The sequence below is a fragment of the Calypte anna genome, chromosome 2, assembly GCF_003957555.1.
Source record: "Calypte anna isolate BGI_N300 chromosome 2, bCalAnn1_v1.p, whole genome shotgun sequence".
NCBI classification, from domain to species: Eukaryota; Metazoa; Chordata; class Aves; order Apodiformes; family Trochilidae; genus Calypte; species Calypte anna.
The window spans coordinates 112,557,495-112,572,034 of record NC_044245.1 but is presented as its reverse complement, the minus strand read 5'-3'; the positions used below and the strand labels follow the sequence as shown (position 1 = coordinate 112,572,034).

General features: G+C 39.3%; 1 protein-coding gene across 4 annotated transcripts in view; it reads right to left on the bottom strand.

Annotated features, from left to right (window-relative positions):
* Positions 1–14,540, bottom strand: part of LYN (LYN proto-oncogene, Src family tyrosine kinase) — a 56,505-nt gene that overhangs the window by 17,419 nt on the left and 24,546 nt on the right. For 3 of the 4 annotated variants that reach the window (XM_030445647.1, XM_030445644.1, XM_030445643.1), the window contains exons 3-10: positions 13,280–13,328; positions 13,082–13,187; positions 12,684–12,782; positions 12,472–12,575; positions 10,820–10,969; positions 9,398–9,550; positions 2,151–2,333; positions 1,150–1,226 (exon numbers count right to left, since the gene is read on the bottom strand). In XM_030445647.1, coding sequence (XP_030301507.1) covers positions 1,150–1,226; positions 2,151–2,333; positions 9,398–9,550; positions 10,820–10,969; positions 12,472–12,575; positions 12,684–12,782; positions 13,082–13,187; positions 13,280–13,328 — 921 coding nt within the window. The remainder of the gene's footprint in view (positions 1–1,149; positions 1,227–2,150; positions 2,334–9,397; positions 9,551–10,819; positions 10,970–12,471; positions 12,576–12,683; positions 12,783–13,081; positions 13,188–13,279; positions 13,329–14,540) is intronic. The other variant, XM_030445646.1, reaches the window with a different exon arrangement.

Below are 14,540 nucleotides of genomic sequence, written 5' to 3'. Positions count from 1 at the left end.
TCCAATGACCATCTAGTCAATGACCATCTGCTTGGCTTCGGGCCACTTTAACCAAAAGTTAAAACATGTTATCAATGGTATTGTCCAAATGGCTCTTAAACTCTGACAGGCTTGAGATATTGACCACTCTCTATGAAGCCTGTTCCAGTGTTGTCACCCTCTTGGTGAAGAAATTCTTCCTAATATCTAGTCTGATATTTATTTATAAAAAACAGTTATATTAAAAAGGTAGATAATACTCTCATAGTGATTTTTAAAAAAAATCTCTAATGTTTTATTACATCTTTTTAAAGCTTTCTCATCTTCCCTTATTAATTGTAACAAGTTAGCTTAATAGTATACTTTAGACTGCAAACTTTAATGCATGTTGAAAGCCCTAAAAGCTTGGTGAAACAATAACCTAGCAGAAATGCCTTCATTACCTAACAGTAACATGAATTATAACTTGAAAAAGTACAATTTTTGCTCTGTTTTCTATTTTCTAGATATTTAATGCCAGTAACTGTCTGAGGTGAAACACTGGGCTCCAGCCACCTTTGATCCAGGTTTTGTAACAAATCACCCTAGGTCCTCTTTCTATTTCCTTTCATGATATGGGAAACCTTGTATATTTTGGAACAGCCATTTCAGTTCATAAATCAAATGCTTATAACTGAAACATAATTTGATTAGATTGCATTTATTTCACAGTAATTTATGTGAAAATTGCAAACCCACAACAGTCCCTTGAGGCGAGGAGAAGTTTGACCCATTGACCTAACTTAAGAAGGAAAAATGACACATTTATTAATGCTGGAGGAAGCTCATAAGCACAAGCTCTCAAACTTGTACCAACACTTTTAACTCACAGCCACTTGAACTGAAAGCAGCCTTTCCACAAAAACAAGTGGCTATTTACCACCACCACCTCAGCAGGTCACCAGCAGTATCTAAGAGTTCAGCATAACTTTACATGGTCACTTTGAAGCCTCTTTTACCTATTCCCTCCTTTCAAGTAATCTTACTTTCTCAGACCATAAATTATCTGAAAATTAGTTTCTTTTTTGTTTTAATGAAAAAAAAAACCTTAGGATAAAATTGCCCAGCATGAGTTTTAGACTCAGAGATAAATAAACCCCCTTAACTTTAAGCATGTTTCTTAAAACTTACCTGAGCAGAGAAGTCAATGAGCTTTGGAAGCAACAATTTACTTCCTTCATCACTCTTCAGAAAATCCAGCAAACTTCCTGGTACAACAGAGAAAGATTCGGGTCAGTGCAGCTTATTACCAAAATAAAGGTCTCACCAGCCTCCAGATTTCCTGGACCACCACACTTTTTGCAGAGAAGCAAGTTTTGATGTATTTTCAAGTAGACTGCCGTGCAAGGCAGTCTCTTTACATGTTTTAACAACAATAACATCCAATGTCAGGAATCCAAATTTAACCATTTTCCTGAGTGCAGAAAAATCCCATCAGACCAAACCTTAGGTCAGTGTTGTTGAGTTTGCTAAGTACCCCAGGCTACAGACTATCAGGAAAACCATTGAGGAGAATCACACATATTGATCCTTTCCAATAAAGAATAAGTGGCTCAACACTTGTTCATGAAGTTACAAGCAGAACTGCTTGAAAACAGAACAAACCAAGAAAAAACTACCACCCAGAACAATCTGAGAGGGAAACTTCACTTATTTTGTGTAGTGGTGCTCTCATAAGTGTTGCCCGTTTCTAACTGCAGCCATTGTTGCAAGAGTACTCATCATCCATTTTATTACACACATATTTATCAATTCAAGTGTCCCATCAGGCAATTTCTAAGGTTTGTTTTAGTTGCCTTGCTATGACACCAGACACAAAAGTTAGGCAGGGAGCCCAAAAGAACGTGAGCTATTTGAGGGTTTATGCTTTCCATCTGAAACAATAAAAAATGTTACATCTAAGAAAAATGTAAAAATGGTTTATTACACAAATGCAGCAACAAATTAAACAATTAAAGCCCCAGTCCTCCTCTACTATAGTTGCTCCTTCACTTTGTATTGGAGCATTCAAAAGAAAAATGATAAAATCTCTTTTTTTAAAAAATTTCCTCCTTTTTGACAAAAGGGGACTGATTAATGAGAAGCAGAAGAGTTTACTAAAACACCACCCACAGACCTGATGTTGTCCTCACCTTTAGCCATGAATTCTGTTATAATATAAATAGGTTCTTCTTTGGTCACTACAGCATAAAGCCTAACAAGCTTATCATGCTGAAGTGTTTTCATGAGGTTGGCTTCCTCCAGGAAGGCTTGCACAGACATCGTTCCAGGCTTCAGAGTCTTCACAGCCACTTTTGTACTGTTGTGGTAGTAACCTAAAAGGAGTGGAAACACAATCAGGGCACTTGAAGTCACTCTGTGCCACACAGTGCCCCGACTAGCAGGAATTTGTAAAGCAGGTGAGGTTGGATTCCAGTAATAGCTGAGGGCCTGAGAGCAAGTGCCAGATGTAGGACAAATATTTACCCTAGCATTCCTTTTCATTTGGCAACTGATACCATGTTGCAGTGAAAAAGGCTCCATTCCCAATTTTTCTAAAGCAAATTCTCTCACTTCATACCAAGTTTTCATTTACAAGTAATTGATCAAATCTTCAAACAGTCAAGAGATATTCTAATGGATGTCCACATAAATTGTCTTGGTATGGCTCATGGATTACTTGCCAGATCCTGGAGCATCTTGAAATACCATGCTTGTATCTATTTTATGTGTGCCAGCCTCATGCTTGCAATGCTTTCTATAACTCTCAGTGCTCAAAATGAAGCATTACAGGAAAGTGCAATCAAATCAGGATTCTCATCACCAACCAAGATATGTTGCCAGGACTGCAATCCTCCAGTGCTCAGAGTAAGATTTAAAATGTGATAACTTCTTATCACATAGCCCATGCCAGGAGAGGGAGAAACTGTGGCTGTTTAATTTTTCTGTTTATCAAACCTTTGAATGTAATATTCTAATTATATCAAAAGCAACTATCAGTAAAGAGAAAAGCAGTGAATTATTCTCTGCTTTTATGTTTTCTAAGCATAAATGTTAAAATAGCACTTAAAAAAAAGGAGTAGCAAGCACCAATCCTAAAGTTAATCTTGTGAAGTCATTTAATTTGAAGAGTAAAACGAGAGAGAGAGAGAGGGAGAGGGATATAAATGCAACTTTTTTCCCCTCACTATACCCATTTCAACCTTGCAGAAATATTTCTTGGAAGAGGTAAAACTTTCATGAATTAATGAAATAGCCTCATTTTCTTACTTGGCAACAATCTAGACAGTATTAACACAATACATGCACCTCTAAATTGGAGCTCACAATTCCCTTATGCTATTTATCATCATAACATAAGAAATGAGTAGCTAAGCAAGGAACTAATTTCCAGATCTTATGGGACTGCTCTAAGCACTGCATCTTCTATCACCTTTTCTTTCAAAGAAGGATCATCATCTGAAAAAAGCCACTACATTTAGAACAAAATATTCACCTATGTGATTATTAAATTATATATTTTCCAACAGGGTCAGGTCAAAGCATAACACAGATATGTCTCTAATTGATCTAATAACCAGAAATTACAACTACAGGTCAAATCTGCTTGTAAAGCTCGGGTATATATCTATCAGAAATAGAGATATTAGCTATATTTCTGTTTAAGAGGCTTATTTCTACTATTCTACCCCATACCCTGAAGCACTAGCTCCACTCCCAATTTGTTGAATACTCTACTGAACATACTAATTAATTTCATTATCTATGTGAAGCAATTCTGATGTTGTAACAGTATTTTACATTCACCAAAGAGACCCATAAAACTACTAACAAGCTTATCATGTTGAAGTGTTTTCATGAGGTTCTGGGTTCTACTTAGAGATCTACAACACCTCACTCATACTGATGTTTTCGGCAGAAAGATGGTCTGATGGTAACACATGAAGTAAATTAACTGAGTGGTTAAAGTAACCACTATAGATAATTGGTCCTGGCCTCTCTTCACTTCTCTTTATTTCACCAGGTAGTGGGAGGGATGGGACCACTGGTGGTCATTGTCTGTAAAGAACGAACCCTTAATAGTCCAGCAAAACTGGACCTTGCTACCTCTCTCATCCACCCATCACCAGCAAAACCAGTGTGAGCTTGATTCAGGCTGACTATATAATACCTGGGGAAGGCAGCATCTTTTTAGTATGTGTCTTCAACACCTAGTTTAACCCCTATTCCTCATGTCAGATGTCATGAAATGTCATGTCTTTACCATGAGAACCTCTGTGGTAGCTTCCATAGGGGCTGTCTGCTTTGCAAGAATGCTCTTACTGTACAGGTGAGAAACTGCAGCCTTTGTGCAGGCAGAGGGAAAACTGGTGACCTCTAAGCACTTGAGTGGCACCAAATTTAATGTTCAATCTCCATCACAGAAGGATTCCAGTGCTGTGTGGGGAGCTGTGGGATGGGGTGGCTACAGCACTGATCATGCTCCACAGAGAGCTTTGCAGCAGCTCTGAACCCTTTGCCAACATCTGGCTTGGCTGAGATGAACCTGGCTCCAGATGTAAACCCAGCCAATGCTGTGTCATGGTTATTCCTTGCCAGATGATATGAATAAACATATGGTCTGTTTGCTGCCTAAGTGTGAATTCAGAAAAGATAGGCAAGCAGTGAAATCCTTGCTTATGTCTATCACACCTGACATAAAAGTCAGATTATTTGCAACCAATATTCAGCTCACGGATGAACTGTAAAAATCCATTTCTGATACTGATGAGATGTCCCAGTGAGCATTCATTCATTTTAGATACTTTTTACTTCAACAACAGTGTTTCTGCAGTACAACTTATACTGATTTTTCTAACAGCTGCATATGAAAAATACAGATTCAAAATATGTGTGACATATTCTTCTTGGGGGGTAACCAAATGGGAGAATCTTCTACACCTGAGATGCAAGCCTTATGTGTCTCATTAATAAAATACACTATAATGGCTCCATTTGTCTTGTTATCTTCTCTCTTAGCCCTGCTTGAGAACTCTTTTCATGGATTATTAATACCATAGAGCACTATGGTTCACATCATATCAGTGCACACTAGGAACAAAAATGCATAATACATAGACCTGGCTCTTGCAGTGCTACTCTGCTTCACCACTTCAGTGGAGAAGCTGTTGTGATGCATTCAACTCCATGGTCAAAAAGCCTTCCATACCATGGCAGGAAGCAAGCCTCTCTTTCCAGTTGAGATTTCTGTTAAAAATTAAACGTGATGCAAGCAATAGTACGTAAGTCTGAGCAATGTGATGATGTCTGACACAGAGGGCCATGTTCTTCTCTACATGTTGGAACAGAATCCTGCAAACTTTGTTTCAGGTATTTTTAAAGCAGGGATTGTAGTGATAGGACAAGGGATAACAGTTTTAAACCAAAAGAGGGTAGATCCAGACTAGATATAAGGAAGAAATCTGTTACAGTGAGGATGGTGAGACACTGGGACAGCTTGCCCAGAGAGGTGGTAGATGCCAAAGTCAGGTTGGATGGGACTCTGAGCAACCTGATCTAGTTGAAGATATCCCCGCTCACTGCAGGGGGTTGGATTTTATGGCTTTTAAGGTCCTTTCCAACCCAAACCATTCTATAATTTTATTAATTTTGGATTTGATTATGATTGATTTGACAGAATAGTATCTTGTACAAGTCATGTTGCCAAGATTCTTGTGTGGGCTTAATCAGGCCAAGTTGGGGCCAAGTTGCTATATGAATTTATAACAGACAATAGTGAGGTTGAGCCTACCACTTCTCACCAGATCACCAGGACTCAAGATGAACAACTTTGTGAACAAGGCTACAAGATGCAGCTCTCTCCTTCCTCAGCTTTCACAGTAATTTCCCTGCAGGGTTATACTGGGAACAACTGGTTTGAGCTATGGAGGTATGACACTGTTAGAAGCCAGGTAATGCCTCAGGATGTTACAATTGTAGGAGAATCTTCTCTTGGGGAAGAGACTGAGAAGCAGCAGCTTCCTGTTGCACATCAGCACACGGCTCCTTCACCAGCCATCACTCAGCTGAAGGTCAGAGGAGAGCAACAGTAGCTCCTTCTCCAGCTCAGCTCCACATCACCCATTAAATATGAAGGCAGAAAGCACAAGCTGCAGCTTTCTAACCTCTTCTGTGGGGTGTAAAATGTGGATGCAACCCTGCCATGCTGATTTCATCTATCATGTCAGCACAGCCGATGCCTAAAACATACACATAAACACTAACTTGGTTGCCTAAAACCAGAGAAGTCTTTATAAAATGTTTAAAATGAAACGTAGCAGTAATGAAGAAAGAAATACAGTGCACTTGCAGTGATAAACCAAAACTGGGAACTTGATCATCCTTTATAGCAAGTTTTCTCTGTCAGAGTTGGAGATTCACCTGCTCACTTTGTAAGTGGCAAAGATTCTCTGCACAGGTCACTCAGGAGCAAAGCTGAATGCTTGGAGGATATGAGGGTCTGCTTTTTGTTCCTAGGGTGTTCTTAGTCCTCCCATACCATAAGCTACACTTATTCCAAAACGTGCAAGAGGAAGAGGTCAACTTGGAAGCCCAAAGAGTAGTTAGGGCCAAACCAAAAAGACTATATCAGATACTGCAATATGAAGATATATCAGTGTACAAGTATTATCTCTATCTTCCCATAGATCACAGAGTCAGAGAAGGGTTGACATTGCCATCTGGTCCAACTCCCCTGGGCCACTCATGGATGGTTATCCAGGACAGTGTCCAGTTGTCTTTTTAATACCTCCAAGGATGGAAACTCCACCTCTGTGGTCAACCTGTGCCTGTTCTTGGTCACTAACACAATAAAAAAACATTTTCTGATGTTCAGAGGGAACCTCCAGTGTTTCAGTGTGTTCATGTTGCCTCTGGTCCTGCCACTAGGCACCACTGAGAAAAGAGCCTGGCTCTGTCCTCTTTGCACCCTCCCTTCAAGTATTTACATGTACTGATAAGATCCCTCCACGCCTTGTCTTCTCCAGGCTAAACAGTCCTAAGTCTCTCAGCCTTTCCTTACAGGAGAGATGCTCCAGCCCCTTCATCATTTTTGTGGCCCTTCGCTGGACTCTCCCCAATATCTCCACATCTCTCTTTAGTGGGAAGCCCAGTTCCTCCGAATGGGCTGCTGTTCCCTCCAAAACCACAATTCTGAGTATCTTTCATCAAGAAGAAATTTATATATACCTAACAATTGTATTGCAGAGCAATATTTCTTCCTAATACTACGGCCAAAAAATAATTTTGTTCTAGATGGGTACCAACCAGCTCTCTAGCCAGAACAGCTAGGTTATTTTTCAGTACCCCTACATAACTCCTGATGCCCTGAACTGACCATTACAACCTGACCTAATACATCTTGAATTTCCTTGTCTCTAAGAAGAACCATGCTCCTGATTCAAGAAGCCCTGCACCATGCAAATCAGCTGCTCTTGCTTCAAGAAAGGAACCAGAGAAGGGGAAACACAGAGATCACTTTCACAGTACATTAATTTTTCTCACAGTGCAGCAATTCAGTTGCAAGGGTTAGGCCCAATTTAGGCATTAAAATAATGACACAAACAAGAGGAAACATCTTGAAGCAGAAACACCCTTTTCAAGTTTTTATGCCTTTGTGTGTGCATGTCTGCAGAAGTAGTCACTTCCCAAAACGATTTACATTTTAGGCAGGTGATCACCTTCTGCCACAAAGTCTTTAACAGTGTTTCAGTGTCAGTTAAACATTTCATGCTCTGCTTTATTGGACAGAAAACACCCTGTGCAATCGCTGATGCTGGTATGTAAACTGTCACTCATATATAACATAGCTAGAGGCTTTCTTAAGCCTTTTCTTCTGAAGGCAGATAAAAGGCTGAATTTGGCTATATGATATTATAGAGGTGTGTTGCTTTCATTTTTTTACATGATTTATATCAAAAGATTGCACCTATGACTGAGTTGGAGTGACTGAGACTATAGTTGTGTGTGCTATTTGCCACTCAAACAGCATCACTTGATACTTTACTTTTCTAAACAAGAGCATCTCTTCAAAGCAATGCCATTCCTGTTAGCTCCTGTGGGTCATCAGAGATCCCTTTGATTTCCATTTTCTAAAAAGTTTTGGGATATACTTTTAGGTTGCTCAGAAATGCCCTCCCTATAGAATCTTGAATAAAAAACATCATCACCATCATTACAATCATCATTGCAATAAACCATTCCATTATTATCATAAAAAGTTTATTACTATTTAAATAAAATCTCAAAAAGAGAGATTCAGAGAAGGGTTGAGACAATGTTCTGGCCTGAAATAACACCATAAATGAAGACTTGGGGAGAAATGTATAGTAAGCAGTAACAAGTGTGTAATGAGTAGCACACAGAACATGCAATATGGAATCCAACAGAATACTCCTGAATAGACAGCACTTTGAGAGGATCAAATATTTTTGCAGAATGTGATAAGAGAGTGGTGATAGCCCCTTGCCACAGGAAGCCACAGAAGCTGAGAAAATAAGACTGTCCATAAGCAAAACTTATTATGGTTATAATAATTAAAGCTATCATTTTTGCTGGGTATTTATTAACATTTACAACTTGCAAGGCTTATGACACTTTCACTATTGGGAACCTGCATGATAGTTCAAGGTACAGAGTGATCAATCTCTAATCTTCTTACCACATGAATCACTCACTTTCTCAGCAGCAATCTGGCAGGCAATAATCTTGGATTGTGTCCCTCCTTTTCACCCAGTATGGCAGCCTAATGCATTATATTGCAGCCTCTTTATCAAGAGATAATGAAAACTCTCTGTATAATTCACTTAATAATATGAGCTCCGTCCCTGGAGCTATTTAAAAAGAGACTGGATGTGGCACTCAGTGCCATGGTCTAGCAACCGCAACGGTGGTAAAAGGGTTGGACTCGATAATCTCTGAGGTCCCTTCCAACCCAGCCAATTCTATGATTCTATGATTTCTGTCTATTTCAGGTTCTTTAAGTCTTTCTGATTTAAAACAAAATTCTGAGGTGCCCACTGATCTGGAGAATCAGGAGTCACACCCTGCTATAACCTTCTACTTTCCCACAAAACACAAGTGAAAAACCCCTATTGTATTCCATCCTCTAAATGACAGTGCTTACTCTCTCCTTTTTCTTTTTTTCCTTTCCATTTAAAAGACACCCAAGGATTTGTCCCATGATATCAGGTATCTTTGCCCTCACAAATCCTCTCTCCTTACAAGAAGGTATATTCTGAGCCTGCCTGTGCTGTTTCACTAGTATATTAAAGCAGGTTCATGTTCCCCATGATTCCAAAGAACTTTGAAATGACACTTCTTTCAGCAGACTTAAATACTCTTTCCAAAGGAATAAACTTACCCATCCAGACTTCTCCAAACTGACCAGCTCCAAGTTTCTTCACTAATTTAATTGATTCCCGTGGAATTTCCCACGCATCTTTATCCCATGGTTTTTGAGGCTTGGGAGTAATACAAGGTTTTTCCAGCTTTCTGCATAAGCCATCTGATTGCTCTGTTTTTCAAAGGAAAAGCAAAAAACCAAAATCCTTTACACTTCTGTGCTTCATGAATTGAGACAAACATTACTTAAGTGCAGGTGAGCATTCACCAGCTCAAAATAATGTTCAAAAGAATCAGATGCTTTCATGAAAATGTGACCTTTCTGGTGCTTTCACATACCTTTAAGCACCTCTGAACTAAAATTTGGTATTCAGAGACAATGCATCTGGTTGCCATCAAATGATTAAGCTATTATAGTACAACTTATACCAAATAAATACAATGCAAGATCTGATTACTGACAGTATGCTGGTGAAGCTACACACTGAAGTCAGGCTTGGGACCTGTATTCTGTGTCATTAAATTTTCTTGCAGCATGGTTTCAGATACATGTGCATGCAAGCATAAGTAGGTCACCATTATTTTTACTGCAGACACTGATTAGCTATAACTTTAATACAAATGTCAAATAATTCTCAGGTTTTCCAGCTGAACCGAACAATTACTACATATGTCTAACAGCTCAGAGAAATCTCATGGCCAAGTCCTTAGCGTGGCTTTGAAAAAAACATTGTGATTTTCTGTCCTACATTTTTCATCTTCTCTGTCTTCTCAGTTACAAGACTGAAAAACACCCATGTTTTGGAGCTATTCACCAGGAGCTGATGCAGAATGAAAAGTCACTTTTGTAGCTAAAGCATAGGTAGAAACTTGTCCCTTCCCTCTCCCACTTTCCCCACTTTTTTTAAAAGCATTTTTAAAAATATATCTAATAAATGTTTATATTCTACGTGGCTGCAATTTTCTTCCATTGAAGTCAATGGAATTTTACTTTCTTGAAAAAGCCATTAACTACAAATAAATTTCTAGGAAAAATTAAAACAGTTCCACACTCAACACCAGATACAAGAAGACATACAAATCTATACGTATTTCTGCTAATTATGAATAATCTACTCTTAAATACAGAATTAATTTCTTTAAAATGCAGACAATTTGTATTATGGCTTCACATCATCATACTTTGATGAGGTGCTTTATATAAAGTTAATCTTTATTTAACAGTGGTATGCCAGAGAACAAGCAGCATTAGGTCAGACCCTGATAACAGTGTTACTTGAGTTCCAACCAATTTTACTTTATCTTTGATAACATGCATGCCTGGGTTATTAAAGGAAAAAAAAAAGACTAAAATGTTTGAAACAAAAGCTTTATTTTATTTTCCTTAACAGGAAACAATGGCTGTGGTCTATTATGTAATTCACTAATGGATTTAACTTACTTTGATAATGCTTGATCATATCATTGATGTTGGGAAAAGTTATTCTTGGGGAGATATAAAATCCTCCATTGTCTAGACTCCTAATTTTGTAGTGCTTAATAACATCACCATGCTGTGGATCATAGTCTCTTATGGAGAGAGAATAGCTGCCTGTGGATAAAGAAAGAATGATCATTATTAGATAGCAAAAGTCTACAGTGTCTATGTCAGTGTTGATCCTAGCAAAATCACCATTTTGTCTGCTTTCTTTTTTACTCCCTTATTTCCTCAAAAAGCATTTTGCAACCAACAGGAGGAAGTTAGCCAACAGCTGGGCCTGAGCTGGTCACCCAGATGCTTACAGTCATACTTTCTTTCTCAATCTTATTCAACAAACCCAGGAGTTCCATAACTCAGGCAGCTTCATGTCCAACGCCCACTTCTGCAGAAATTTCCCCAGCTGGAGGAGAACTGGGGGGCAAAGCAAGGCCAGAGGTGACACACTCTTCAGGCAGAAACTGAAATTTAGAGATCAGCATTTTGGAAAAGGAACATGCTGGTTGTCACAGCCCAAACAGCAAAAGAATAGTTTGGAAATGGCTTCAGGCACATAGGAAGGAGAGCAGAGGTGTTAGTCTTAGGGAGCCTAACCTCAGTGGGGATTTAAAAGGAGGCAGCAGAGCATCTACCCTCAGCTACAGGGCTCTTCATTTCTTCTACTCACACTATTCTTCTTGCCCATTTTCAAACCATGTCACTCCTCCTCTCTCCCCCACACGCAGATCCAGTGGCAGAATTGGATGGAAATAAATATTTTGAGCATACTCTGTCTTACTCTCTGCAGCCTATGTTGAATTTAGGAGTCTTCCTCTGAGAATTTAATTCAGGAATCTTCATTTGAGAGCACAGAAACAACAACATGTGCCAATCACAGAGAGCTACTTAATCAAGAGTCTGCAGTGTTAGGACAAGAAGAGCTAATGCTGTAGAGAAGACAGACATTATCTGCTGAAGGGACTAATGCATCTGCCTCTGGAGAATACCATGCTAGAGAATACCATGTTCCAACAGCCAAGCTGCTGTCGGAGTCCAGATGCTGAGGCAGAACCTCATATGCCCTTCTCTAACTCTCAGCTGAGGAGTTTGGAGATTTCACTAAGCTTTTCAGCACAAAGAGCACTGCCTATAGCACAAACCTTCACCAAAAAAATGTTTGAAAGAAAATCACACTACAGTGCAGAAACATAACCCCTCATATTATTCACTAACCTCATTTTAAATCTTGTAGCAATGGATACAGACCCAGCAACAGAAGACTATAAAATGCAGCATCTACTCTTTATAGGGAAAAGTGTCCTTCAATAAAGGTATCAGAAATGTTAGGAAGAGTAATATCTCTCAATTAATTCAACTTCTACTTCTTGTCAGTGTAATCATACACAGGCATTTTGTTTTACCCCTATCTCAACTACAGATGTTAAACTGTAACTCTTCTCTATTGTCCTGTTGATTTTCTCATCCTTCTCATCCTGGCAGAACTGCAGTAAATTCACACAATAGGACACATTGGGACTGCCCCACACTCAGTGCCACCTGATGCCAACATTTATGAAGACAGACTGTACAGCTTTAATTCTATTACCAATTTCAAAGCTACCCACCCCAGAGCCTACCTTTTAAGGTTTCACTTTCTCTGATAAGGAAAGCTCCAGGACTATTTCCGGGAGCCAGGAGTTGTCTTTCAGCATCTTTTCGGGTTATGTCTTTGAAGAACCATCTGAAAAGCATTTCAAAGATTTAGAACTATTTCTCTCCCCCACCTCCAAAGGATATACCAACAGGCTGAGAAGTATTTTTCCAGCACTTAGAGCCTGGGAATACTCACTCTTCTGTTTCCAGGGTGTCTACTTTTGCTACGTAGTTGCTGGGAATGAAGCCTTCCTTCCTGGATGTAAGAGATTTTGCTCTCCACCATTCTCCCACCCTGAAAAACAGAAATAACAGGAGTTTTCAAAGAAAATTAAAATGAAAAAGTGTTATTTGGGTTCTATTGTGCTGAGACTTTTGCCCACACTGAAGAGAAAAGAACCACGTTCCTTTAAACTCAAGCCCCCTGAGAAGCCCTTGGCTCTGGCAGATCAATGTTTGGTGGCTGTGAACAGCTGCAAAATCCTACCAACAGCTCCATGTGCAAATATTATGAATAGGATATAAATAAAATTAGACAGGGAATTAGATGAGTCCAAAGAAAAACTACAGTACAATCAGTACTTCCATACTTACTCCTCAATAACTTTCAATTTTTCTCCTTTTTTGAAGGACAAATCATCTTCATGAATGCCATCATAAGGGTATAAAGCTACCACAATGACTCCATGGTCCTCTGTTTCTACAAAGGTAGAAAGCCAAAGGCATGGTTGCATTATTCCACAGGCTGACATGGGCACAGCACACAGCAGTAAGATTCCCATGAAAACCTACCTTCCTTGACAAACCTCTGTCCTGGTAAGAGCTGTGCTTCTGGATTTACCTACAATAAAATAAATCCTTAATTAAGCAGTTTTAGATCTTTGTGACAATCTTACATTACAATTGCATGTTATTCAGTTGGTTTGGTATCATTTGATAGGTCCTCAAATTAAAAGAAAATGGTCCCATATATTTTCCCACCATTCTTCGAACGTGATTTACAACATAAAAATATAGTAAGTCCCCACTAGATTTTTAATTGAGCAATTCAGCCCTTGGGAAGATGTGTCACAAGCTGTGGGGAGGAAGTCCACAGCTTTGTGACTTCTACTGAAGAGGCTTTAGGCTGGGCAGTTTAAGAGGATTGTTATTCACGTGTAGCTTTCATGCCAGAGAATGACAAGCACAGTTACATGGCATAGATTCTGCAAGACTAACAAAGTAATTAAAACAAGAAAAAGGGAACCACAGTTTGTGATGTGTGTAGGTTGACTGAAAGCATGCTGAGTCCACCACATCAGGGTGTGAGAGGGGAGCAAGTGGTGTCCTGCACATCCACAGGGATCCCTGGAATAGGGACAGTCTGGAAATATGGTATCCTCAAGCACAGGATAGAGGGTGGAAGAGAAAGGCACCAGAGACTCTAAAAAGTGGCAAACCTACTTGGCACCTGAGGGGATTTCCCTTTGCAGCACCTTTCCTTCCCAATGCCAGGCAGCACACAGGGAAATGCCATTAGCCCCAGTGCTGCTCCCTTCACCCCTGCACCCTCTGCTCCCCTCCCCTCCTAACCTACAGCTCTGGTGCAACCTTGAGTAGTGACTTTCAGTGAAAAAACAAAAGGAAATTTGAGCTAGAGCTACTAAAGAATTGCCCCTGATCACCTCAGCCTTTTTAAACAGAATAACCAACACCTGGATCCCATAGCTATTAAAAACCCAGCACTGATGCTTTTAAAAATGGTTCTGAACTGCTTCAATGTCCTATAGTGACCTAGCATTCTTCTATAGACATAGCTATATCTAGATCAAACATCACCAAGGATTACTGTTTTCATGCAGAAAACTTTGGCAAACATAAAGTCATTAAGAAACAAAGGGCCAATTTTTATTTTCCATTTCTTTGAAGTATTTATCCATCAAGGATGAACAGCACAACACTTTAAGTCCAATTGTGAACTACAGATCATTTGAGTGTCTTCATTCATGTGCTTTGGATTGAGATTTTAGTTATGCCAGTCATGCTTTCATCTTGCTAGTGGAATTCTCCCCTG